Genomic DNA, 27978 nt, shown 5'->3' with positions numbered 1-27978 from the left:
TCTTTTCTGATGGAAATAAAAGTTGCTAAAGTTTATAGCCAAAGGACTTGAAGGATTTTTTAGAAGAAGAATATTTAATCCATGAGGCTTCAGTTTACAATATAAAAAACAAAAAATGTCTCTGATTAGAAACTGGATATCCAACTGTAGTCCATTTTTCTTATTTTTCGTAGCTCTTTTTCCTGAGACTTAGATAGTTTGCATGTTGTTTCCCCCAATAAATCCATAGGTCTTAGGTCATCTTGTTCCATTTCAGTAATCTCTCTTTCCTCATCTGAATCATCTTCTGCTTCTTCACTTTCCATTTCTACTTCATCAGCAACTTCTTCAGCACTGTAAGATGAAAATGATGGGAAATAATTAATGAAAATACTAAATAGTTTTGATCACATACATGACAGTTTACCTCTGTACCATAGTAAGTTACCTCAAATAAACATTAGGGTTCCCTCCCAGCCCCATCTCTGGCTACTTAAAAGCTAGTACGCTTCTCTTGGCATCTCAAATTCAAATGGTTTCATTTTCAAATAGCTGTCTTTCTGCTTTAAGTAAACTTGCCAAACAAAGTATTTTCTCCAAATACAAAAGTATAGTGTCAGAACAGGCAGATCGGCGCTATGCGAAAAGGTAGTCTCATGCTGTAGGATTAGAAACAGACTACAGTGGCAGATGAGAATGTTCAGGAAGGCCATTCTTTTCTTTCAGACCTGAAAATGTCACTTGGTCTTAAAAATCCACATAATACCTGGAGTGTTCCTAGAAGGAAAGAACACTTACCTCCTTAAAACAAACAAACAAACCCTTAGGGTGGCTGCTACCTTCCATTTCCAACAGTTAAACTCACACTGAAGTAGAAAGCTATATACAACAGATACCATTTAAAATGCGGTGATTCCATGCTATACAGACAAATGCCTGCTGTGGAAATTTTTTTGGATCTCACTGGGAATGACCTGCATGATGAGTCTCCTAAAAATCCTTTATTTTAATAAAGGACACAATGTAAACCGAAGATATAAAACACATGAATATTATACTGACAAGTTATTATACTTATTATACTGTTAATAAGAAAATTAATCTTTACAGTGGTATATGTTTGGCTCTTCTTAAAGAGCCCAATTCTACAGCCCTTTATATGTAACTTTAAATGCACAGCCTTACTAATTACTGCTGTTAAAGTACAAGCTCTACCTGTGCAAATATTTAAACAGTCAAGCCATTAAATTCCTACATTCTTCAGCACTGAGACTACAGGCAAGTCTCTATATATTCCTTGTGTCAGGCTTTTACCAATGTTTTGTTGATGTGACAGAAAGGCTTTTACTTCTGTAGTCCAGTAAGACAACTAGCAGCACCAGCTAACACAATGTAATACAACTGACTATACTTCTGTCACGGCAGAAGGAAGCAATGCACGTGCAAAAGCACTACTCCTCCAACTAGTGTTTCTTTTTGGGTAACTCCTGTGAGTGTAAACCATCCTTTTATTAGTCTGTGCAAATTCTTCAGGGCAGCTGATACCAATGACACGTTTTCATCTTTGTCTGGGTAGAGATGTGAGGAATACTTCAAAGAATAGATTGTTTAAAAAAAATTAAAAGGGCCATTTAATTGGCTTGAGTATAAGTGAGACTATATTAATAATATAAGATTACAGCTATAAACCCTGAGATCACATACATTTCTAGAAAATTAATGCAGGCACAGAGGAACGAGCTATCTTACATCTTAAATAACTATCAAACTGTTCCATAAAACTGGGATTAATGCATTGTAGAGCAAGTTTAGTTAACTTTGTAGCATAGACTAGTATGTTGTAGCTTCATTAGGAATGAAGCTCAAGTTCTAAGAACTAAAACTCTTAGGATTTAATGTCATAGATCCAGTCCTTGGTATATCAAGAATCCTAAAGCAAGAAGTACATTAAAAAGTAGCAGGAAAATCATAATATCAAGTAAGTTTGATAATCTAATATGTATCCAAAAATATCACAAAAATATTCAATCCTTGCAATCAAGGTTAAAAGGAAATACATCAAGAACATTTGAGTACTAAAGGCAACATTTTGCTAATGATCACATTTGGCTAAATGAAAAAAAAATTGAAGTAGGCACATAGACTAAACAGCCAGTCTGTATATATCTCCTAAAAGCTGGATTTGTGTATGTGTGTGGCTTTCTTTTTTTTTTTTTTTAAACCTTAAGAGGTTATTAACATGTTGCCAAAATAGCATTCTAACCAACCTATGCTAATAGAAAGAAGAGTGTTAGAAAACTGTTTTCACACTTTAAAACAAAAGATGTACTTAATATAATTTCAATAACTAAGGATTAGCTTTTGCTGAATAACAGCTCTTTGCTGTTTTTCTTACCTTTTGTTCTCCTTGGAGGTCAGCAATGAATTAATAAATATAGGACACAGGAAGGAAGCAGATGGCAAAACATGTGCTGGAGTGTGCAGAAGCTGCAGAGATAAGACAGAAGCTTTATGAAAGCTTGTTTGTCACAGTTTTGCTAGTACACTTACTATAATTACCCCTACCTCTTTGACAGCAGGTGAATCTTGGTTGTGGTGATTATGAACAACTACTTTTCCAAGGTCTACATCCTCTTGTGATTGTTGATGTCTGTGCTTTCCCAATAGCAAGCTAAATGGGGTCACAGGGAGACTTTCTTCTACTGCCAGCTTGAATTAAAAAAAAAAACACAGCCCATAATGGAAAAAGGAGAAACTTTTAAATAGAACTTCGGTATCAGAAATCTACATTCTATCTCATTGTGAGTTAGCAAATTCATCTGCAAGAATTTAGAGCAGACCAGGGTGACAAGAGAACCAACACGCTACACTGGAATTTAACTCAACTGAGCCGTTTGACATGGCTCCTGTTAAAAAGGGTATCAGAGAGAATGTGCACAAAGTCCTACAGAGAGGTAGCAGAGGAATCCATGATCTGAATCTGCATTTTTGTGCTCTTGGGGGGGGGGGGGGGGAATCCAGATTTTAGTTGGCTAATGTGCCAATTTCCAACTATGCTATGCTACTTTTTATGGAGCTTGCTAGTGCACAAGCTAGAAGAACCTCAGTGTGGTGTTCAGATTCTGTTTATGGCTAAAACAAAACATGTACCCCAGCATCATCTATTGAGTGATCCAGTTCTGTAACTGGATGCAAAACACGGTAACTTTCATTCCAGCATTTTCCAAGATCAATTTAATTTATATCACTATCCCTCAATCTGTGTACTAAATTACTTTTTTTTTCAATAACTGAAAGACAAATTAATTAAAACACATTCAAATTTGATTTTATATTGGAAAGATACCAGCTACTATTCTGATCTATTTTATCAAAAAACCAAATCAATCAAGTGCTACTATTTTATTCTGTTCAGTGGTGTGGAACACTTCTTTAAGGGACTGAATTTCCCAGACTACTTCTGTACGGAAGTACATACTAAAATGTAATTCTGAAAATCCTTCTGACTGATTAATCCAAATTGACTGACAACTGTTCTTCTCCATCAGAAAGCTCAGTTCAGGTCACGCTCAGGGTTCCCAAAGTTAAAGAAATTAAAATAAGAAAACATTTTATCCAAATACTGAAATTTTGCTTCATGCATGTAGTATAAGTCATTTTTGAAAAGTATCATTTTTTGCTTGGGGGATGAGAAAAGGAGCGAATAGCTTATGGCTACTTTACTTAAAGGTTTCTGCAAAAAGCAATGCTGCTGAAAAGTAAGCAAGTATACACTATGCCCTTCACATAAATGCTTGTGACTCCATGTCAAGATCTGGTGAGCATTTTCATGACAAAATGGGGTTTAATATGACAAGCTGAACATTAACTGAATCTGTACACTTCTATCAGAACCGGTATAAAAAGTACCTGTTTGCTTGATGGTGTAAGCCTTTCTTCTGGAGACTTCGTGCTAAAGGTCATTAGCTCCTAAAATACAGAATGATGTAGCAAAGACAGTACATAAAACTGCTTTACAGATTTCAGTATATTGCCTGCAGAAACTTCTGATGAGCCTGAATTTTATACTTTAGGTGTAAGGAAAAGGAAAAATAACACAGAGGAAATTTGAACATACTGTGAACCACTTGCATAATTAGCAATAATACAGCTTCTACATGATTGTCTGACTAAGTTATATAGACAATTTTCTTTACAAAGTCTCCAAACTATCTAGTTTCTTGTCTGAGGCAGCAAAAGCTGTTTAAAAAACAGTAAAAAAAAATCAATTTAGAACTTAAGCAGTTTTGGCAGTTGAAAGCTTATAACAAAGACCAGTGTGGCTTATGCTGCCTTGAAATCACAAGGGAAACTATTACACTGAACAGCAAAATTCTGAGTTTCTATCAATCTACGTTTAGAAAATCATTTTTGCAGGAACCACTGTCCCTGACGATCATTATTTCTTACTTGTGTGTTAGTCAAAAAATATAGTTGGGATCTTCTTAGCCAAAGGTATTTTTCTGAGCCGATTGTTTCAGGGATGTCTCTTGGAACGAAGGCAGCAAACTGGATCTTTTCTTTACAAAGGTTTCTCTGGATACAGACTGGCCGTGGCTCATCTGGTTTAAACACGAACACTGCAAAAACAAATGTCTTTCCTTTAAAGCATGAAATTTTTATCTTGCTGGATAGTTGTCACAGCTCTATGTATCATAGCTGATAAGGCTGGATAGGATTGCCTTCAAGCACTAGCTTACAGTAACTATAATTGGATAACAATTACTGAATAATACAAGGTACCTTTCATGGTATTCCAAGCCAGAAAATATACTTGGAAATAAACTTTTCTGTATAATGGTAGCTCTAGGAAAAATAACTGTGATTTATATCAAAACATCAAAAAATAGGTGCATAGTTCATCCAAAGTTTTGCAGTTATAAGGGTCAACAGCATATAAGGCACTCGCCCACAGAACATGACTAACCCTGTGCTATATCTGGTATTGGAGGCCAACTTTTGGAAGAGACGGGGAGCTGACATGCTCTACTTGACTGCTGCTGTCTGACACAGCACAGTTCTGCAGCTGGGCAAAATACGGACTCTTGTTTCTCTTATGGCCTTTATGGAACTGAATTCTAAGAAAAGAAAACCTTTTCTAGAAATTATGCTTTTGCAGTTATAAGTTCCACCAACTTTTACTTGTCAAAGAAGCCTTTGTACTTACAGCTGGAATCTTTGGAGAGCCATGAGACAGCGGCAATGTGTTCTGAAAGGGGATCGGGTTGCAGCACTAAGACATTGAGCTGAGCACTCCATTCCACTGGAAAGCAAACACAGCAACAGCCAGACATGAAAAGGAGGCATTCAGTTCTACCCAGGTGCTTGGCTAAATAAAAGGTCAAATGGGAAAACACACAGAGCTTCACCTCTATTTGGAAGAGGCATACAACTTCATTTATTCCCAGATGAATTAGAACATACAAAATATTATCAGCTTCCTCTACAAATGCAGGAAATACTAGATACTGTATTACCAATCATCTATTCAGAATTTACTATGCATGTGCACACTGAGCACATGAACACTGGGCAGACTACTGTTGCAACTGACATGAAAAACATTATACTTTCACAGGATGTTTTGCAGTGGGTCCATCAGGAATCGAACTAGGATTATTCTAGGTACTACAGTAAATGTGAGCATTAAATATTATCATTGTCACTCTAGCAGAGACTTAAATTGATCTTACATGCACAACTGAGCAGATTCCAGCAACACAGAAAGCCATGATCAGTAGCACCAATAAGGTATTTGGAACATGTTAGTCTCCCAAAGCAGATATTCCTACAGAAGTAAAACATCAAAACAAATTAGCAACTTTCAGGTTTTATCCTTGTTTCTCTATAGAGTAATGATTTGCAAATCACAAATATTCAGTTAAGATTTAATTCTGCTATTAGATCAGGAGAAGCTTGTATTTTGCATCCACCCCTCTCCTCCACTGAGGGTTTTATATATACTTTCAAATCTCCTAGACTTGTAACAATTATAGGTAATTTGAAACTGTTCCTATGACATTCTGATTTCAAGCAGTGATTGTAAGCTCTTAAATGAATAACAAACCTATAATTACTATTGAGTGATGAACACATAGGGACTGAGGAAAAAAATCCATATTTAAATGGATTACTCTAAGCAACAGAAAGAGAGTAGCAGTAAAATAACACTATTTTTATTCTTATAGGAAGCTCAGACTGAAGAAAAGCAAGTGTGACTTGTTTTCACTCACTTTAATTTCTCATTTTCTTGCTTGAGAAAAATAAAACAGCCTGTTGATTTCTAATGCTACAGGAGAATGTTTTCAAAAAGCAATACAGGACAGCGTTTCTATATTAAAACATAGCCCTTTGAAGTTACATAATTAATAGTCATTTAATGTAGGCCTGTAACTGTTTATATGATTTTAATACAACATTTAGACAAGGCTTCTAAGTAAGCAACTGGCCTGGAAAAAGCTTGCCACTGTACCCAAACTGTCAAGAGAAGTCTTTAGAATCATGTTGCTCAATCTGTAATCTTAGAAGACCAATATAAGCAAAATGGACCTGACTACACATGGGAAAAGCTTACACATATATGCACAAAAATAAGAAAGCGAGTCTCTGTACCTTTTTTTTTTTTTTTTTCCAAGGACACTGAAATAACACAAGGAAGGCATATCTAAGTTTGAATATCAGTTCAACGAGGCCATACGACGTTTTGCTTTCAGTTTTAGATATTTTCTGCAAACTCTAATATAAAGTAAGCTTCTCTAACATTACTGCAGTACCAACCTCTAGAAGCAAGTTTCTGAGAAGCAGTAGGGAAAAAAATGCAAAACTTAATGCTGGAAGAGAATGCTACAGTAGGTTTGTAGCGTCTTCCTCTTTCAGGAGTTACTTAGATACAAAGATCTGGCACAGAGACTGACTAGATGAACAAGTGAGATCACCTATTTAAAATTATTATAAGAAAAATAATTTCCCTGGATTAGGAACTGCTTTATATCTGTCTAGGAAGCTCAGTATTTAGTCTGTCCTATTCTTCGAGTCTTTCTTTTATCTCTACCATCAACCTATGCCATTCCTCTCACGTTACCCTTACACAGCAGAACAGCATCTAGACATTCAGGATGTCTTTTATTATGAGAGTGCACAATAAAATATACTGGGATAGTCTGCCAAGCAAATAAGTGTTTTCCAACATAGGTGAGCAAGGATCAATATATTTTCTGTAATGTAAAATATGTATATTATGTCAACGTAGCTTTATGGCTTAGTAATATTATTTCTATTTCAATGCATGCGTACAGAAGTAAAGCAGGAGCTGCTTCTATTTATGTTTTCACTCCTTTCATTCGTCCGTAGATTAATAGGGAAGAAAAAAAGGCTATTAACATATCACTGTGTGCCCAAAGATGCATATATGAGTACTGGAGGTACAGCAGTCACAAGCAAGGAAGAAAATGAAACTACCAAGTCTGATTTACTTTTTTTTAAGAGCAAATTATCAGCCACCTAAGAGCCACTATAATTAAGTCTTTTCTGCATATGAACTTAAAACTGTTAAATGCAGTATTTTTGTATGAACATGCAAAAGATCTTAGTGTGCTATAAATTGAGTACTTTTAGTTCTGAGAGTTAAAGTAAAAGAAAAAAGCCAGAGGAAAAATATACCTTATTTTTCCAGGTGGATGGCAAAATGTACACTTAAGATCCCACGTAACTGAGTCCCATACAGTGACAGTTTCTTCAAAGCTAACAGCAAGCAAAGATCCATCTTCTGAGAAACAGCAGTTAGTAGCTTGGTAGTTGTGGTAGCTGCCTACGAAGTCACAGCTCCAACTCACACTTTGCTGTGCTGCATTGAATAAACATACTAGTTAAGTTGGTTCAAGTCTAAACATGAAGAAAGCAAGAATTCAAGTACTACAGCTGCAAAATAGGCTCAAAAGCAAGAGAGTTTTTATTCAGAAGGTTTACGTTTTTGAAAAGTAGAGAGAATTCTTCCTGTTTTAGTACAAGAAATATGTAGTAAGCTTTCCATTTATCCTTAGTTTTGCACTTGAACAGTGACTCCTGAGACTGACATGGTATAACATTCATGTTTAATTTGCAAACTATGGCAACTGTGCTGTTTGAAAACAGGTGTTAGATTAAAAAAAACAAAAAAAACCCAAACCAAACCAACCCCCCCGCCCAACCCTCCTGAAGTAGATTCAACATTTAGTGTTCTGAAATGTAATGGTCTTTTGAAACTGTAGCAAGAACATGAGTATTCCAAAAAATATAAACTCACTTTGTACTTGATTCCAACAGAACTTGTTTCCTGTATGTAAAATGTGAGGATCACATAGTGACCTGTCAGCATGCTTTCATGTCTTGATTAACCTGCCAGTATGTTAAGCTGGGATAACTTTCCCACTACTGGTAATTACCTTGAAATAATCAGAAGTAAAGTGATGTTCTTACCATATAACACACATCTGCCAGTATAAATGAGTTTGTACACCATGCTTTTGAAAAATGGAAATTGGAGGAGGAAAGAAAATATTAGTTCACCCTAGGCTACATTATCCTTCATAATAACAGCTATGAGACGATGATTAAAAGAACTGTATGAAAGCCAGAAGAGAAACAGATCATTTCTTTAAAATGGCACCATCTAGAGGCACAATGAGAGATTTGCTGTAAATAAAAACATGCCAGAGTATCATCTTCCTGCATCCTACTCCCTTAAGTAGTTCTGAATAACAAGACTATACCTACAGGAATAATGAAAAAGCATTTTCTCAGCATGGAAAAGTCTTGATGATAAAAATCCTTTAAACGATGAGTGTAGGCTGCCACTCTTTTCTGTAACAGGCTCAGGAACGTTTTTGCTGTTTAAAAAACCTCTGCATCTATCCATAAGTCATGCAAAACTATGACAGAACTTCATCACAAGGAACGCTCAGAGGAAAGCTCTACCTTGCAGTCTGTGCAACAGCAAAAGTATATAAATGCATGGGACTAGAGGGCCTAGTTATGAAAGTAGAAATTCTGACTCTTAATTTCATTTAGCATGTTAAAAGGTGGCAAGTAAGAGCAAGCTATATTTTGACCACACTTACCTTCAGGATCAGTGTCTTCTACTATCACCCAGGCCTTAAACAGACAATCTTTGCCAGCTGTTACCAGCATTGGAGGGTCATCTTCCAATTCATCTGTGTCACGAAAGCACATGGCCGTTATGTGGTCCTCATGCGGCATATTTATTCTGGTATTCAGCTTAAAGCTACAGGGAAAGAAAACAGAAGTTTGCCATTTTATTTCTTTGGAACTTGAGAAAGATTTCAGTTTAGGATGACTCTGGAAAGGGTGGAAGGAATCAAAGAAATTTCCAATTAGATAGATAAATGGCATCTCATTTACAGATCAGTCACTTCCATACATCAAGAGAGACTGTAGTACAGCACTGAGAAAAGACTACTATTAAATAAGCACCACACTCAGAAATATTCAGCCTGAACTCTGGGCAGCCTTTTCAGTATTTAGATAACTGATCACATAGCTACTGCACCGACCGATTTTTTTTTTTTGCTTTGTTTCTTCTTTAAGAATATAAGAACTCTTAGTCAAAGCCTAACTGTTTGAGTTAGCAAGAAATCAGGAAAAACAGTGGCTAGCCATAACAGGCATATGTTAGCAAAAGAAGAAACAAAGTTGTAATTTTCTGGGCCACAGAAAGACTAATTGATTAGCAATGGGTTTGAGAACTGGGAAAACTGAACATGCTATAAAAACACCCTGTCAAGTCTCTGATCTTTAACATCAAATAAATACATGAATTCAAGCTACAAAGTTCAAATACTCTGCCTGCTTAGTATAACAGATTTTGAAATCTAGAGGCCAGCTCTAAAGTTATATCATTACCTTTGTGTTTCTTCATCGTAGCCCCACAGCTTCAACTGTAATTCAAGGTCAGTTTCTTCTTCTCTCTCTTCTACTGTTGCTAACCACTTGCCTTGTGCACTAAACGCAACTTTTACTAAGTCGAGCTGGTTTAGACCTGCCTGATGGATGTATTCTTGTTGCACAATATCCAACTACAAAATAACATGACCAAAAATAATTTTCAAAATTCAAGTACAGATGTAGAGATGTATATCATTCATAAAACATTGGAGAAAGGATATTCTGAAAGCACTGATGAGAACTGACTGGGCTGGAGCATAAAGAAACTCAGGGAAAGCTGAATTATGGCCTGTAAATTCCACAATAAAGTAAGCATGGAAAAAAAAAAGGTAAAGAGGGATTTTACCAAGAGACACTTCAACATTTAACTTATAAAATGAACAGGACACTGTTTTTAGGGATTTATTCAACCATTAATGTTTAGCTATGCTTATGAGTAACAGAAGTCTGTGACAAAGCTGGAAACTCCTCAGCTCGGATTCGTCTAATGTACAGATGCTGGCTTCCTCCCCCACATTTGCCATATAATTCTTCAAAGAAATTGTTGCATAAATTCTTTGTCTGAAAAAGTTAAAAATTTTGGCAACGGCCTATCCAACTTACACTGTAGAGCTGTTTGTCACTTTGGAGACAATAGAACTGCAAGTGGCCAGGCTCTCCATTCAGGACCAAAGATTTAGTTCTAGGATCAACCACCAGACCAGTCTTCACATCCCTACCTGGAAAAAAAATGAGATGACAAATGGCCTAAGATGGAAAGTGACATACTCTGCCCATTAAGTGAGAAGAGAAATTTTATTGCGTTTACCTTTGATTAGTCCTTGAATACTTTTGGAAAATCTTAGATTGCTGTTTATTATTGTAATTCCTGAAGGGGAAAAAACAGAAAGTCTTACAAGACCAGATAAAGGCTTCCACAGTGCAACCGCATCCCATGGGGGAAGGAAGGGATCTTAACCACCTCTCCTTAATACTATAAATACAAATCAAACATACACACTAAATATAAAAAACAAGAAAAGCCAACTCCATATTTCCATCCTTTCATAATCTATGAGACCCCCCTAAATCGAGACAAAAAGCTAAATTACAGCAGTAATTCACAGGCTAATTCACAGAACTGATGAAAGAGCAAAAAACTGCTTCAAGCATCTGTTCTTTCAGGTCAACATTGAATTTGTATATAATATCTAGTCAATTCATCTGAAACTAATAAAACAGAGCTTATACAGATTCATACTTTACTCTGTATTAGCTGTTACTTAAATATGTTTGGGCTTACTGTTGTCCGTGTGTGAGGTGCAGTATGAAGTGCCATCAGATGAAACAGAGATGCATTCAATAGCAGATCCCAAGCGAGGAAGGAAATCCTTCTTACAATCTGATCCATTGTGCCACTGAACTAGAACAGATTCAACTCCTCCACTCAGCAGGCTGGTTCCTTTTCAGGTAATAAATGCGCAGTTAGAGTTTTTATTATAAAAAATATCATCAGCATATGTGTTACAATGATAGACAGACATATAACTTCTTTAAAAAGTTTTCCTAAACTATGTCATAAACAAAACTATTATTCCTCATATCTAGCCTGGGCAGTATCTCTATATATGTTTCTCATTCTCCCCATGTTAAATTGCTGGAGAAATTAGATTAAATAACAAAAGCTTGTGCCCACAGTAAAATTTAAACATTGTTTTGGGAGTAATAAATCCCATTAATTCTGAATCAGCTGAGCATTTGTGTTAGAACATAATTGAATTATTCTCCTTCTACCAACAATAAGTACTTTACAGTAAGAAATGTCATAAGGAATAAGTTCACACAAAAGTTAACTGGATTTTTGCCACTGGGTTTCAGCTGAGGCACGACTGGCTTGTTTTATTTGGATTCAAACAGATTCTGGCAAGAGCTCCTAAGTGCTGGTGATAAGGGGGGCAGGGGAGGGAGTAAGAGCAGGTTTAGGTTTTACATTTCACCACAGAAGATAATGTTTGATATTATGCCTGCCAATCAAAATAGTATCAAAAAAGCCACAACTGTTTCCATCTTCATTTCAAATCCTTCCTGAACATGTTTAAATTCTAGAAATGAAAGTGGACTAACTCAAACTTCTACTGATTGTTTCGTTCTTCCAACTCTTTGGCTCTGAAAGACTTTTGTACTCACCCTCTACAGAAAAAGCAAGATCCATGACTATATCATGATGCCAGTGCAGCGTGGAGAATGTATACTCTTTATTGTGGTAGAAATTCCTCCTATGGGGGAAGAGTATAGTTTAGAACACAGGGTACAGGGTCATTGACAACAGAGCAAACAAAAAGGAATATCAAATTGAATCAGATATATTGTCCTCTCCTGCAACTTCTAGACTACAATCCTTGTATGCCCAAGTGATGCAAAAGGGAGCAAAGGCTTTCTGGAGGAATGGTATGTCTTCCTCATGCGCACTGTACATCTAAGATGTACAGCGCAACTCAGAGCTGCAGAGCAGCTTGGCAAGCTGATTCTCAACTGTGCAATTCTGCTAGTATGCTCTCACTAGGACTCTACTTACCTGGCAAAGAGATACTTTAACTGCCCCTGTGCAACCTTTTCCAAGTACAGTTTAGATCTGTGGAGCATGGCTTAACAGGAATATTTTCCCATTTGGCATTAAACTGAAGCTGTACCCTGAAGTCAGCTTCAGTATCATAAACCCACAGAGCTTGCCATTCTTTGCTTGTAATGGCTTCTGATAGTGGCAACAGTAAGGACGACAGGCATACCTTGGAGATACTGCAGGTTTGGTTCCAGACCACCGCAATAAAGTGAGTATCGCAATAAAGGGAGTCACACGAATTTTTTGGCCTCGCAGTGCATATAAAAGTTATGTTTACACTATACTGTAGTCTATTAAGTGTGCAATAGCATTATGTCTAAAAAAACAATGTACATACCTCGATTAAAAAAATACCGCCTTCATCAATTATCTTAGCTAGATCTTCTGGATAACTTGCTGCAGCTTCTACATCAACACTTGCTGCTTCACCTTGTACTTTTATGTTATGGAGTTGGTTTCTTTCCTTAAACCTCATGAACCAACCTCTGCTAGCTTCAAACTTTTCTTCTGCAGCTTCCTCACCTCTCTCAGCCTTCATAGAATTGAAGAGAGTTAGGGCCTTGCTCTGGATTAGGCTTTGGCTTAAGGGAATGTTGAGACTGGTTTGATCTTCTATCCAGACCACTAAAACTTTCTCCATATCAGCAATAAGGCTGTTTTGCTTTCTCATCATTCGTGTGTTCACTGGAGTAGCACTTTAATTTCCTTCAAGAAATTTTCCTTTGCATTCACAACTTGGCTAACAGTTTGGCACAAGAAGCCTAGCTTTCGGCCTGTCTCGGCTTTTGACGTGCCTCCTCACTAAGCTTAATCATTTCTAGCTTTTGATTTAAAGTGAGAGACGTGCGACTCTTCCTTTCGCTTGAACACTTAGGGGCCATTGTAGGGTTATTAACTGGCCTAATGTCAATATTGTTGTGTCTCAGGGAATAGGGAGGCCTGAAGAGAGGGAGAGACATGGGGGAACGACCGGTTGGTGGAGCAGTCAGAACACAGGCAACATTTATCGATCAAGTTTGCTGTTGTATATGGGCATGGTTCGTGGCGCCCCAAAACAATTACAATAGTAACATCAAAGATCACTGATCACAGACCACCATAAAAGATATATTAATAATGAAGAAGTTTGAAATATTGCGAGAATTACTAAAATGCGACATAGAGACATGAAATGAGCACATGCTGTTGGAAAAACGGTGCCGACAGACTTGCTCGATGCCAGGTTGCCACAAACCTGCAATTTGTAAAGACTGCAACATCTGCGAAGCGCAATACAGCAAAGCGCAATAAAATGAGGTATGCCTGTAATCAGGCTGCTTTATTCACGTTTCACTTAATCCTTATGGTCTTGTCTGTTTACAGGGTACACAACTGAACCAAAATGAGCATACCAGAGACGAATTTTTCCATCGCCATGGCCAGTTGCAATACAGTCCTCCTTAGGATGGCATGCTACACAAGTGAAGCGATTGTTTCCACCCTTTGTGTTTGTTGCACTTAAAGAAAACCTTCAAAATTGAGGAAAGTAAGTTTAATTAGCTGAATGAAGATTTTTTTTTAAAAAGCTTCAAAGATATCAGCTGTTGCACAAATGCACATAAAAATACTTCTGACTAGCAGAACCAAATAAATCTCCAAGTTCATATTTCTAAGTTGTTATAAAGTTATATATACACCCTCCAAAACTAGTGACAGACTTCCTTTCATTTTGTTATATCTTTGCCTTCAGTCAAGCTACAGGATCTTTGTCTCTCCTTCTCTCTCAACTCCTTCCCATTTCTCCCAGTCCTGATTTGCTCCTGACCAAAAAGGACAAGCCACCATGATCTTAAAAGAGAACTTGCTAACAAATGAGGGAGCAAATTAACGGTAAAGTTAGTTTTAATTATTCCACATTATTTGGTAGAGTCTCAGACAGAAGAATGGAACCATCCCTTCTAGCATAAAATCAAAACATTGCCGACTAATATAAAATAACACGTGCATGCATCATCACTTAGTATAAACACTTATGACGTATCATATTGAAGCAATACTTGATGTGTTCATTCTTACCTGTTCATCTGTTTCCTTTTAAAAAAATAAACTTGGAGATTAACCTCTTTTACTGATGCCACATATTCACCCTGTTGTAGCAAAACAACAGTTTAGGACATACAGATTGTGTTATTATGAAAACGGCATGGGTAGAAGTCAAGCAAGCTTCAATACGAAGTATTTAACAGAGATAAGATATAAATTGATGTTAAATAAGTAGTTTCCTTCCAAATTTTCATTTTTTTAAAGCATAGGTCTTTCAGCATACAGATTCATTTAACTTCATTTTTGTCAATCAGTGGTGTAAGAAGTTCAGGCAGAAACCAACTTCTGAGAAACAGACACACCAGAAGGAAGTACCGAGACTTACTTCCAGCCTTAACCCTACTATCATTCATTCCTGTATTTTAAATGCATTTTTTCACTGGAAAAAAGGAGAGGTATGCAACTAAAGACTAAAAATTTCTTTCTTTCCTTCTCATTTGCTATTCTAAATAGGACAGAATCAATTGTTGTAAACAAAGAAACACTGTCATGTGAAATCTGAGCAAAACAAAGTTAAAATGTACTTTTAAAGTCTGATTTACCTAACAGCACACAAGGCTTTTATTTTATTTAAGACCTTCAACATCAAAAGGTATTAAGATTTGCACAGAAGTTATGATGACCATCTTTTGGAGGGAAGTAGGCATATTTTACTAGATAGATTGATTTTCTGGCGCTTCTCACTTTTCCATACTGTTTACTAGATGTTATGAGTTTTTTTTCTGGTGCTTCAATAAATTTAGTCCTACTGGATTATTCTACCAAATATCATGGCTGTTTCCAAGTGCTGCTGTAGTTAAGTCTGTTGAGGTAGCCTTTCTAAAATCAGTAATTTAGAAGCTGGTTAAAAGCCAGGATTCATACTAGACTTATGCTAGAAAGGTTCATGTAATTTTTTTTAATGTTTTGTTTTACTTAACAAGTCTGAACATTGCTATGTTTGTGCCAAAGAATAAACAGTATCTAGTTCATTTGAGGAAAAAAACCCCCAACAACTAAAAACGTGAGTATACTTCTCTTCCAAATGCAGTATGCTTGGGTGACTCATCCACACCATCCAAAATCACAGACAATTCCTTGGCTTCCATTTCTTGGCCTGCTGTTTTTGTCAGCTTAACCGACACCAGTTGGAATGAATCTAACCAAAGAAAAACCTGTTACCAAAAGGCTTTTATAATCAAGTTTATACATGCTTCTTACACAGCAGATTTGCAGCCATTCTGCTGTAAACAAAATGTATGTTTGTGTCTTTCAGTATTTTTGATGCCTATTGAAAAACTTCATAACACCTTTCAGAAAACCAACTGTTTCAGATGTTTTGAATATTCAAGGTTAAGGGCTAGACAGAGGTTTTCCAGTGCAAATGTAAAGCAGAAACTAAGCAAAATAATGTAATATTTGCTCTTGCTCTGAAGTGACACTAGCAGAAACATAGCAGGAGTAGGTCTAGTTACATTTATGTTTCTCTCAGACAAAATTCTAGGAAAAAATCTATGCATGTAGTTACACTGGAAAGTCTATCTACATTAATATCTCTTAAGATGGGAGAGTAGTCTCAAATACTGCAGTGCACCCTACATTATAGTAAGCACTGCTTAAAGATTTGTTGCATCTACATCAGATACATAGTGTGTGCTTCAAAAGTGAAGTTAAGTACTCTTCTAGTCAAATATAAAAACAGATCTCATATAGAATGAAAACAGTCTCAAGAAACAAAATGCAGGAGTACAATCATCTGTCATAAGATTTAAGGGGTATTTTCAAGATACTACATTAAAGAATCTTCTTGCGCCGTACTGTTCACCGAAATGACCGTAGCTTAGATGTGCAAACACTTAAATTATAAAGAAAGATGTTAATTGTACTGTACCTCTTTCACCACTCTTTGGAATTATAGCAAACACTGAGTCCTCACAACTAGCAAGTGCATACAGTGCAAGAAGTTTGTATCCTACAATGAAAGTCTGATGGAAAAACAGAGAAGCAAATCCAACAATTATTACATTCGAACATATGGTTTTCAACAGAATCAGCAATGCTGTGTTTTTTACACATAAGGAAACGTTTGCACTCATTTTTTATTTTAAACATAAACCATGCTGTATTAATTATAATTCTCAATTCTAGGACAAAGAAAAGGAGCTCTATTCTATCAAGGACTAATATAAAAAATGTTAAACAGTACAAACAAAATATGTTACATCAAATTTAGCGAGAAATCTAAAGGTACTTTACTCTTAACTCAAAGCAGAAGAGCTGGCTATAGCTAAGTGCCTCTCTAGCAGAGAACACAAACAATAGTTAGCAGCTCACATTTTCAAGCCATCATGTCAACTTCTATTGGCATAACTCAAAACTACAATATATTCCCCAAGAACTACACTGGATTCTATACTGTAGCAAAAAACTAAAAGTTAAAATGGCAGTACATATGGCAGTACATATCCCCTGACTCTTCTCCCAAAAGATTTTGCATCACCACAAATTTCTGTAGGGATGTACACACCAATTATTGCAGCCTTCTATTATTCCATAAAAACATGGTTTTCAGGCTGTGTTAATGGTAGAACAACAGCTCTCAGACTGATCTGTGACCATTTGCACTAACAGCTGCAGAAATCCTTATTTTGATATCACTGGGTCAAGAATAATTTTGAAATGTACACAACAGGAATAACGTACTTTAATGAGAATCCCATCTGTGAAGTCCCATAGCTTAATGGTGCCATCAAGAGAAGAAGAATAAAGCTGAGAAAAAAAGAAATTAAAACAAACCAATATATCAAGGGCAAATTTTACATAAAATCAGAACTTAAATTTGAAGAATTGATCAATGAATGTGATGGTCTGAATGGCTGAAACTTCAAAAATACAGGACACAGAGAGGCCTCAAACTGCCTCCTAACAAGCTGTAGAGAAAATACGACACTATTATTCTAGCTTGAAATACACATTTTCAAAAAATATGAAAGAAACCATAGGTACTTCTGTTTAACCACTTGAAACTAGTGGAGTATGCACAGGTATCTAGTATATGAATGTTTATTTACATTTGCTTCAGAATTTGCTTACATGGCACACCATCAGATGCAGTCTGCCTCTGCATGTAATTCTTGTTTATATATAAGCAACAAAAGCAGAAAACCTCAGAAGCAAAACAGGGGCAGCAATGAACAGGAAAGGAAGACTGCCAGTAGCCAAAGAGCGACTGGGAAACAGCAGGGGCTTAGTCAAATCTGCACCTGTTTCTGACATGACTGCAGCATGTCCATCTCTTAGCTGTTTTCATGCTTCTCTATGTTTTCTTCTTACCTCACATCTATAGTTCTCAAAGAAAAGGCCCAGCACATGGTGAAATTGGGCCTCATATACCTTAGTAGAGAACTGGCAATTGGAGGGAAATGCCAACTTCTGTACCTGTTGCTGATTTCTTCAAATTCCTTTTTTGTTGATTACCTTAAGGAATCAATAAAAATTTGGAGCTTTTACAGCTAGAAAGTCATCCCTTTCAACAAGCAGACAGATAAGATGTCTACTCTTCCAAACAAAGTTAGGAGAAATGCCAGCTTAGCGATTTTTTCGGGAAATAATCGCTTCCATCTTGCTTCCAAACTCTGAATAACCCCGACCCCCCGCGACAGCCCACGCTGGGGTGCAGAGGGACGCGCCCGGCGCCACCGAGAGTCAGGATCCTCGGACAACCTGCAAGTGGTTCTGGGGGTTGAGCTGGATCCCTGTCACCACGTCGGCGTGGCCCTGCAGCAGGCAGACGGTCTCCTCGGTGGCTACGCTGTACATCTTCACGAAGTCGCCGGAGGCGCACAGCACGTACCTGGCGGGGGGAGAGGAAAACCATCACGGCGCTGAGGTAAACCCGGCCCGGCCCGGCCCTGCCGCGCGGGCAGCCCCGGCCCCCCTCCCCGGCGGCGCCCCCACGCCCCGCCCGGCGCCCGCGGCCCCGCTCGCCTGGTGTCGGCGGAGAAGACGGCCCTGGCGCCGTGGAGCTTGCTGCCGCCGCAGCGCACCACGCGGAGCGCCGCCGGCGCCACCATCTTCCCTCGGCGGAACCTCCGACCTTTCACCCCTGGCCCGGCGAGCACCACCGCTCTCGGCCCGCCCTGCCCGGCGACTCGATGGTAGGCGGTCTCATGGCGGCTCCGCTAGCGGCTTCACTGGTAAGCTAACGCGTGCTGCAGGGCACTTCCGCCCGCAGCCAGCATGGCGGCCGCGCACCTCCGCTCCCCTTGTGGTTGGTTGCTCCGCGATGATGGAGCGCGGGGGCGGGCTGCACGTGCGGCGCCTCGGGCGTGGCGCTGACCGTTTAACGGTCGCGGCGCTGACCGTTAGCGGTTGTGGCAGGCGCCGCACTTGGAGGCGGTGAGTCTGAGGGGCGCCGCCGGGGACGCGGCCGCTCGTGAGGGAGTCCGAGAAGCCACCTCTCGAGAGTCCTACTTGGGCTGTGCCCGCAGTTGCGGGGACGGGCCCTTTCGCGTCGCCCGGCCTGTCCTGGTCCCATGCCCTGGGGGCTGCGCCCTCATCGCGGGAGGGTGGGCTGTGCCGGGCTGTTGCTGCGGTCTCCCCTGCCTCCTCCGGGGATTCCTCTCCGGGTCTCTCTGCAGAGCTGGAGAGCTGAGCGTGGGCCCTGTGTAGTTCTTCCAATTTTTTTTTTCAAGCCAGAGGACTTGATGGTAAGGGGGTGCTGAGCAATGCCCGTGCAGAAATGGTGCTCTCCTCCAACTGTTTAGGCCTGAGGGTTCAGGGGATGCTACTGAATTTTGAAGACCTTGGAGGGCAAAGATGACTTCTAGCTTCTAAACTGAGCCTGTATAAATGGGGCTCTGTGCCTAGTTGGTCTTAAAATCATGATTTGACTGTCTCCTGCTCCTTACAGGTTCTGTCAGGGCTCTGTAACTTTTGAGACAGGCATTTGAAAAATGTTTGAGGAAATAAAGTAATAGTTTTAGGTTCTAGTGTCTGTACTTTGGAGCCTAATATATTAAATGAAATTAACCATAGTAGGCTAGAAAAAATAAAATATTAGTGGGTGAAGACCTGAAATCACAAAATAATTTTGGTTCTAGTGGATGACTCAGAAGAGCTTAAAAGCAGCGGTTCTTCTGCAGGGTTGGTTTGGATGCAGCAAAACTTTTAGGACTAGAAGGTTCTTGCTCCCCGGATTAAAGAGCTCTGAGAGAGCCTATGGACTTAGTGGCAACAGCATCGAAATACTTGGAACCAACCTTGACTGTGTGCTGCTCCTGTTAATTTAGGATGTCATACAGCTGCATGGAACTGCAACTTATGAGTCAGAATGGGATATGGTTGTATTACCTCCTTTTTGCATTATCTGAGCAACTTTTATGTGTTTTTATTTATAAAAGTGTCAATGGTTAACTCGGTATCAGTTACAAAAGTTAGCACTTGATATCAAATAAAACAAACATTTTCAATTCTGTATCTGTTGTGTTTTGAATTCTCTACGGACTTTCGGTTTGGGGTTCCAAGTAAAAGCACATCCTCTGATGAGTAACGGAGGAACCTGTCCACATTGTCCTTATCTTCTCTAGCTTGATCTGTAATCTGCTGTGGAGCTACAATCTGTTGTTTCTTAACCAGTGAATGCTATGTTATAAAGCTCTAGTTGGCTTTATGGCCTTATAGTGACTTTCTTGTAGTGTAGTTTCTTTGTTCATCATCCATTGTTGTTGAACTTTTGTATTTCTTATTATCTTGTTTGTTTTCCAAGAGTCTTGCAGAATATGAAATCTAGGGTAAAAATAAAGATGTTTATGCAGATATTATAGGTTATTCTTATGTGTTAACACATTCTGGATCTGCATGTCCTTAAAAAAAACCAAAAACAACAACCCAGAAACTATTTGAATGCAGGAATCAAGGGAAAGACCTTCTTTGAAATTTTAATTGGGTGGATGTCTGATTTTAGTTTAGGGGAATGTCTAAAATGATATGCTCCCAAAACAATTAGGCTGTAAAAACAGATTTGTTGGATTGGTCTTCAACTAAAGCCAGAATGTGCCTCTTTAGAACTAAAAATATAAATGGAAAATTTGAGGCTTTTCATGTATTACAAGAGCATTTAAACTTTTGTGTATAGATGTACGTAGTGTGGTTTGTAAACCTGTCCTTTGAGAACATAGGGTGGATGTTCTCTTATACTTTATCTCTTTCCATTGTATGTAGGCATGGCTAATAATTCAAGGTCAGGTTCACTAGCTTTCTCACTATTGCTGTCACTTAAAGGCATACCCTTGCTAATACCTTGCTAAATCTAGGTTTATGGCCATACTTTTGAATGAGTAGCACTCTCTTTGATATTTTGTTTTCTGCTGCAACATTCTGAGATTCTTCCACAAACTATCGTGTCCCTTTAATGTTATGTAAATTAATGACCAGGGACTAGATGGTAGGATATGGAAACATCCGGGGTTTCCTTGAGATGTAGAAATTAATATCTTTTTTTTTTTTGCTTTGCTGTGTACAGCACAAATGATGTCATGAGGTGGCCAGGGTATGTTTATTCTGTCTCGCTTATACTTCATAATGCCAATTTTGCTTAACAGAAAATGGATGTGTTATTTTTGGATGATAGGTCAGGGCCTTGTTAAAATTTGTTGTGAGTGTGAATTCTGAATGGAATATTCGAGCTGACATTTCAACACCTGGATTGTGGATACATAAAGATGAAACATGCATATTTAAATACCTCCTAAAGAATACTGTGGGAAAAGGGGCCAAAAAGGATGCCGTTATTGGAAGGTGGACATCTGCATTTGGAATGTATGAACTGGTTAAAAGGGGGAGGGTCAACTGAGGTGTAAGGTGTTTGGCTGCAGCTGAAGAACAGTAGTTTCTTCTTCAGAAAAATGGTATACCAGTATACTTTTTTGTTGGGCCTGGTTGGTAGAGATCTGTGAGCAAAAGAGGTAAGTTCCATGGAGCAGTAAGAGGTGCAGGGGGAAGAACTGTCTTTTCTGAACAGTGGCTGTGGGGATGCAGAGGAGTTGTGGTCAGATGCGTGCTCAGTATTTGAGTCTGGAATGGAGGTGAATTCTAAGTACGTCCTTTGTACTGCTGTAGACTCACTATTTCATCTAGATCTTACTGCAGTTCTGGTATCGCAGAGGTTCTGCTTCTAAAGTGAATGTGAATTGAGCTTCCTTTGACATTACCTCTGCTGGCGATGGCTGAAAGGGATTCTGTTTTTCTCTTCTCCCATGTAAGCTATCTTCTGAGTGTACTATCAAACCCAGTCATCCCACAAAAACTTTTTTACATCCTTGTCTGGTCCTTATTGTTCTTCTTAGTTTCTACATTGCAGGCACAGAAAGAGCACTTGAGCAGAAATCTATGAATATGGAAGAGATGATACCTCTGCATTTCATCAGCATAGACTTGCTAGCCCCGGCAACAGCTGAAGATACACTGCACTTCCTGGTTGCTTTAAGACTCCCAAACACATCTCCTGGTCCACAGGATGTAGTTGTTGAACAGATGCCACACAAGGTTACACAAGCTGCCTAGTGACTGCAAAGGAAATTCCTGTGATGAAGATTTTGTAATCTTGTGGGTATAATAATGTAGGGGGAAAACAAATACCTCTCTTGTCTGAGTAGGCTGAAAGGCTGAGTAGAAGAAATAGGCTTTGTTAAACCTGCTGATTATTCCATGACTTGGATGAATTGTGCATTTGCTTAGATATCCTTATGTCTAAAGGAGAATCCTGGTCAGAAGCAATCCAAGTGTTTGAAATGAGGTGTGATTTATTTATTGTGTCTGGGTCCTTGAATAGTGGTTATGATTCTTGCACAGCTTTGCATTTGGGGTACTGTTTACTCTGTTGAAATGATCTCTGCAATGCTTTTAATTGACTCTCGTCCCAGTTAAAATAACCATAACAAGTGCAGACAACTACCCAGTGCATTCTGGAGGGCTAGTAGCGAGTATACCACTGTAAGCCAAGTTATGTCCTTTTCTGTGATTGCTGACTTAGTCCTAATTTGGAGGCTAAATAAGGAGAGAGCAGCGCACATTGGAGTACTGTGGTTATAGGGAATCTGGCTGTGGGTGTGGGAGAGCGTAAAACATCCAGAAACTCGACTCCTAATCTCTACTGTTCTAACAGCTAAACAGTATGCACTTTCTGGGGCCGAGACTAGAATTTAGAAGTTCTGCTTAATTACAGTTGGCTTTAACAACTGTCTTATTCTGGTATGTATTTTTCATAGTGAAGACAAAGATACAATCTAACTTTCTTCCTGCATGGGGCAGTGTGATATGGCTGAGCTCTGAGCCACAGCTACTGAGTTCAATCATGGGAAAAAAGCAAGGGCTCCAGGAAAAGGCAGAGCGCCTGCCTAGATGTTCGTTGTCCTTAAAGGGGCAGCGTGCAGGAAATTTATGTTACTGGGGATAAGGAAAAAGAGAGAAAGCTATGAAGTGGCTTATTACTTGAATCATTTATCTGGTCATGTGTTCAGATCTTGGTCTGCTTCCTGCTCACAGATGCTTTTTTATGACTGTCTCATCCTCAAAATTTAGGATGCACAGCATGTCTGAAGAGAGCTGATGCTTCTCTGTCCCTATAGTGGTGAATGAAGATACATTTTATTTCACTGATTGTTGCTGAGCCAAGACAAGACACTTCATTTCAGGAAGGCAAATGCCTGGACACTGAAAAAAATTTCTTGAGCAAATGGTAAGAATTTGTTACAAAAAGATAGATATGATGGAGGAAAGAGAAGGGGGAAGCAATAAAATAGGAGACTTAAAGGTATGTCTCCATACAGCACTCAGCAGGTGTGAATTTTGAAACTAAGAAACTGTTTCTGCACCTGGGAATGCTACTGTCCCACTTGGCTCCATTTGGTGTCTGTTGTGGGTACTCAGAAAGACTTTCCTTGATGACTTTCCAGTTAAAAGTCAATTTCAATGGAGCAGTACATCTGAACAGAGTTCAGCTCCTCGAATTCAGTGGGAAGGATGTGGCGTGGCATGTGCTTGGATGATAGGTACCATGTGATTTAGAGCTTACAGTCATGAAGCTGGAACCCCTAGGTTAATATCTTGTGTTTGGGAAGGAGCATGATTAGAGCAGAAAAATGTCCAGACTGTTAGAATGTGGTTTTGGCTTTTGAAAGGAAATGTAGTCTAGGCTTTAGAAAGAGGGAATCAAAGTTGAGATTTCTGGATAGAAACTTTTATTTTGCTGTAGCCTTGATACATAATCTTTGTTTTGTATGCTTTAGCCTCCTCCCTACTAAAAGAGGGAGTGCTTGGCACCTACTTCATAAAACCTGCTGTGCACTGGATGTTGTTTTTAGTCCCTGGAATTTCTACCCTCTCCTTTCCATGTGCTGCCTGCCTTTTATCTGCTGTAGGGATTCTCAACTCTACTTTCTCTGCTGCTTTTTACTAGCACTCTTCCACCTTCTCTAGTAAGAAGTGTTATTGGTCTATCTCTACCACATTATCCATGAGATGCAATTAGTCCTCCATTTAGTCACCTGATACAAGTCAATGCAAAGAAAATGTACACAAAGTACCTCTCATCTTCAGTACTGACTTTTGTTAGAAACATCTGCATCCAGGTTCCTTCTAGCTCCTGGTTTCAAGGTGATGGTATGGAAAGGGGAGGGGATAAAGATCACAGAACAAGGGAATCATTCCCAAACTAATCAAAGCTACCCATCCACTTTAATTATGTGAATGGGAAGAGTCCTATTACCTCTTTAGTCTGTGTCTACGCTACATCTACTCCAATTTAGTTAAAACTTAGAAGCTTAGCTTGTTTAACCTTATCTAGGTTGAAGGAGAGAGGCAATTACAGAATGCATCTTAATGCACATAATTTTATCATTTATTTATCATTGTGTTGTCATAACGCATAATTAATTTTATCAGTTGTAAACCTCCAAGAAGTTGGATGTATTTGGATAACAAATCACATAAGACTCAAAACTACCATCAAACCATGGTAAAAATTGGGTCTACCGTAGTGAAACAAACCAATTCACTATAATGTTGTGTCTTTAGAAATAGCACTACAATGCTAATATGTTTGAACAGCATACCTAGAATAGTTAGACAATGCACCTACAGATGAAAAAAAGCTGTATATTGTAACCACCAAATGATCTTTTGTTACTGAAATTCTGAAAGTTGTAACTGCATTATTGGGTTCTAATGCTGGCATATGGGAAGGAAAATAGGAATTGGCTTGTGCCGCTCAAAACAGAGCAACTCAGTGCTGGAAGAAGTAACTGTGTTTTGGGAGACCAGTGTTCTGCACTGATGTTGGTGGCACGTGGTTTGTGTTTCTGTCTTTTCTCCCACCCTGTGCTATATGTTTCTTTTCCACTCCTGTCTCCTTTTTAAAAAAATTTTGCACAGACATATTTTTCATTCATTTAAAAGTCTATTACAGACCATGCATGGTACGAGTAAAAGAAATTTGATCCTGAAAATCCAGTCTCATATTTAATGAGTGTAAGGTTGCCTGTAGAACTTATGGTCAGGTCTCGCTTCATGAAACAACTAATAGTGTTTTCCCAAAGTTTCATTTAAAAAAAAATCTGAAAGTTTTTGTGTGTGTGTATATGTGTGTTCAAAGTTATAATGATTGCCAAAAATACTAGTGCTGTAACAAAACCTTTCTTTTTTCTTTTTTTTTTTTTTTTTTTTTGGGAAATCCGTGTCACTCAATTCAGTGTCATAAACAATCTTTAAGTGGGGAAAATGTGGCTTAGTGCACTGTAGCTATAATGAACCTATATTGGTTATATATTGTTTTTGAAGGATAAATTTCAAAACCACACAGGCAGTGCTCTTCCCAGAGCTCTCTTTGCAGGCACTTTGCCTGATTTGAACAACATAAAGATTTTTCTAGTGATGTTTTGACATGATAGAACACATCTTTCCCGTTGGCAGGAAACCACATTTACGAAAGTGCTGGGACGCTACAGATCCCGGAAAATCATTTAGAATAGACTATCCCATGCAATAGACCATCCAAATATTCTAAATTGCAAAGCTGATCTAGTGGTAAATGCAGGCAAATAGCTTATCAAATAGAAAGAGTGAAGTGTTCAGTATCTAAGGTCACAAAGGAAACAGAGACTTGGTAACAGGAGACCCTTCAGCCTTGTCAGCTTGTCTTTTCAATGTTAATAGTTAGCATTGTACTAGAGAGAAACCTGGTATCTACAAAATATGATACACTTTACAAACAAGTTTTTAAATTGATGACAGTATCCTCATACAGCCAGCAGAGTTTCTTACTCTAAAGACTCACAAAAAACACTTATTTTTGTTCTTTTGGGCCTCTTTTAAGCCCTTTAAGGGAAAACAATAGTATTAATTATTTCTAGAGCTCTTATGGTAACTGGAAATGAATGCCATATTTTCAAGCAAAGGGTAGATACAGAAAGAATTCTTTTTTTTTCTTCCTTGCCCAGTCAGAACTGAACACTTGGAAAATCTTGAGAGCTCTTCTCCTGAAGAGGAGGACAAATGACTACCTCTGCTTATTTTTTGCTTTGTAGTAGTAGGGGATTTTGAAGTGAGCTCCCTATTAATGAGTGCATTTTATTTCACAGCATTCATAGATGTGTTTTTGGATTTCCACAAGGACTCTGTCAGGCTGAGTTGTATTTATATTGGTAGATTTTAGATGAGCTATGTAGGCTTTTTTTTTTCTCCTCTGCTCCCACTTGTGGTCAAAGTCTGTTGTAGAACTGTTTCTGTTAAATTTAATAGATTAAATTCAAGGTACAGGCAAAGCAGCAAAATATGCTGGAAATTGTCAGCTTAAAATAGTGAGTCTGAATTAGTTCTAAATATTGTATTAGTATCTTAAATTGTTTGGTAATTTAACAATACACTACATTTTTTCTTTCCCTGTTGCTGTGTGACAGGCCAATAGAGACAACTGCTTACAAAGAAATAGAAAAAACAGACAAGTTATTTCAAAGATCCTAAACTTTCTGGTTTATGGTATTCAAGTGAGCAAGGAGCAATACAAATCTTAGCTCACTGAGAAAAATCTCAGTTGTGGTTTTCATTTGTTCGTTTGGTTGAAGTGGGGGCTGTGTATGGTTCTTCAATTTCCTTGTTTAAATTTACACTTCCAGTATATAAATTTCATATGTTTATGTCTGTGCAAGTCCAAAGAAGTTTGTTATTTATTCCAAAGTAATATTCCAGTTGTGATAGGGATTCTGGTGCAGCTTGATGGTTATTTAGGAAGAATTCATTGTGACTGTTTCAAAATTGATTATAGTAAGTATTGGTTTAGTTTTATTATAACTGCTTTGTGTGTATTGCAGTGAAGTGAGTAAATACCTAGTCTATACCAAAAGATGTTCTTTGCATTTAGAATTCATTGTGTGAATGTGTAAGTAATCCTAGATAAACTACTTGAAGAGAATGCATTTGTGGTTCTGAGAAACTCTAAAAATATATGTTTGCAGATTTAAAGTGGAGTTACTTTTGAATATGTCATCAGTGAAGCTCAGATGAAAACCCTTCCAAGCAATGAGGCCAGTTCTTTCTGGGTTAGGTTTACACACTGTATCTAGATTGTAAATGGCTTAACTGCTCAAAAACATCTGTTACATCAAAACCAAAGCCAATATTAATAATACAATGGAAAAATGTTCAGGAAAAAAACACAGCTCAGACCTCAGGAGAACAGTGTGTTAGTCTCTTAAGGCAGGGTTCGATACACTGTTACATGATTGTAATTCATTGAGCCAGTAATACAATTTAGGATAAAAGCTGCCCTTTCTCTAAAATGCTAATTTTATGTTCCTCTATTTTTTATTTTCTGAAAACTTATTTTATCTCAAACTTGCACCTTACCAGAATCTCAGGTTAGATATCTTTGTTTTGAAGACTGTCTGACATGAGTTATGATTAACTCCTTTATTGCACCCTGCATGTTGCTTTAACGTTGAGATTCTAGTTGGCTGAAGTTCAGCATGAGGGTAGTCTATCTAGCACATTTCAAAATCTGATCTGCTGTTTGTGAACTCCAGTGTTAGTCTCAGGTGTCTTTTAATTTTGTCATCATAAATCAAAATCATAAAAAAAAAGCTGATAGTGACATGTTTTCCATTTCTTTTTTTTTTTCCTACTAGCTTGTGGATTTTTCAATGAGTGGAAGACAGTTTTCAAATTTATTCCTTCCAATCTTCTGTAATGAAATAAGAGATAAGAAAGGCTGCTTGTTTTTCTATTTTCATCATTTAGAAGGTGATGTGACGGAGTTGAATAATTGATTAGTCTTTCATGTGTAAATTCAGGTAAAACAAAAAGACTGA

General features: G+C 38.1%; 1 protein-coding gene across 1 annotated transcript; it reads right to left on the bottom strand.

Moving 5' to 3' along the window:
• Window positions 1–53: 53 nt before the first annotated feature.
• WDR75 (WD repeat domain 75) lies at window positions 54–18747 on the bottom strand. Its single transcript, XM_026096233.2, has 21 exons — window positions 18605–18747; window positions 18341–18470; window positions 17321–17386; window positions 16509–16602; window positions 15652–15776; window positions 14612–14682; window positions 13948–14064; window positions 12124–12212; window positions 11240–11398; window positions 10766–10825; window positions 10561–10676; window positions 9916–10088; window positions 9114–9277; window positions 7678–7861; window positions 5712–5806; window positions 5186–5281; window positions 4429–4598; window positions 3889–3948; window positions 2545–2688; window positions 2375–2466; window positions 54–333 (listed from the first exon to the last, which is right to left on the bottom strand). Exons 1-21 carry the CDS (start codon window positions 18688–18690, stop codon window positions 126–128), a joined length of 2499 nt encoding a protein of 832 aa, XP_025952018.2. The 5' UTR covers window positions 18691–18747; the 3' UTR covers window positions 54–125.
• Window positions 18748–27978: the final 9231 nt, after the last annotated feature.

The sequence above is a fragment of the Dromaius novaehollandiae genome, chromosome 7, assembly GCF_036370855.1.
Source record: "Dromaius novaehollandiae isolate bDroNov1 chromosome 7, bDroNov1.hap1, whole genome shotgun sequence".
Lineage (NCBI taxonomy): Eukaryota > Metazoa > Chordata > Aves > Casuariiformes > Dromaiidae > Dromaius > Dromaius novaehollandiae.
This window is presented reverse-complemented; position numbering and strand designations above follow the sequence as displayed.

Coding starts and splice junctions, on each gene's coding strand:
- WDR75 (XM_026096233.2), bottom strand. CDS start 18,690: ATGGTGGCGCCGGCGGCGCTCCGCGTGGTGCGCTGCGGCGGCAGCAAG. Junction 11,399..12,123: donor TCTTGCTTTTTCTGTAGAGG/GTGAGTACAAAA, acceptor TTACCTGAAAAG/GAACCAGCCTGCTGAGTGGA. Junction 5,807..7,677: donor CATCCACCTGGAAAAATAAG/GTATATTTTTCC, acceptor TTACTTCTGTAG/GAATATCTGCTTTGGGAGAC.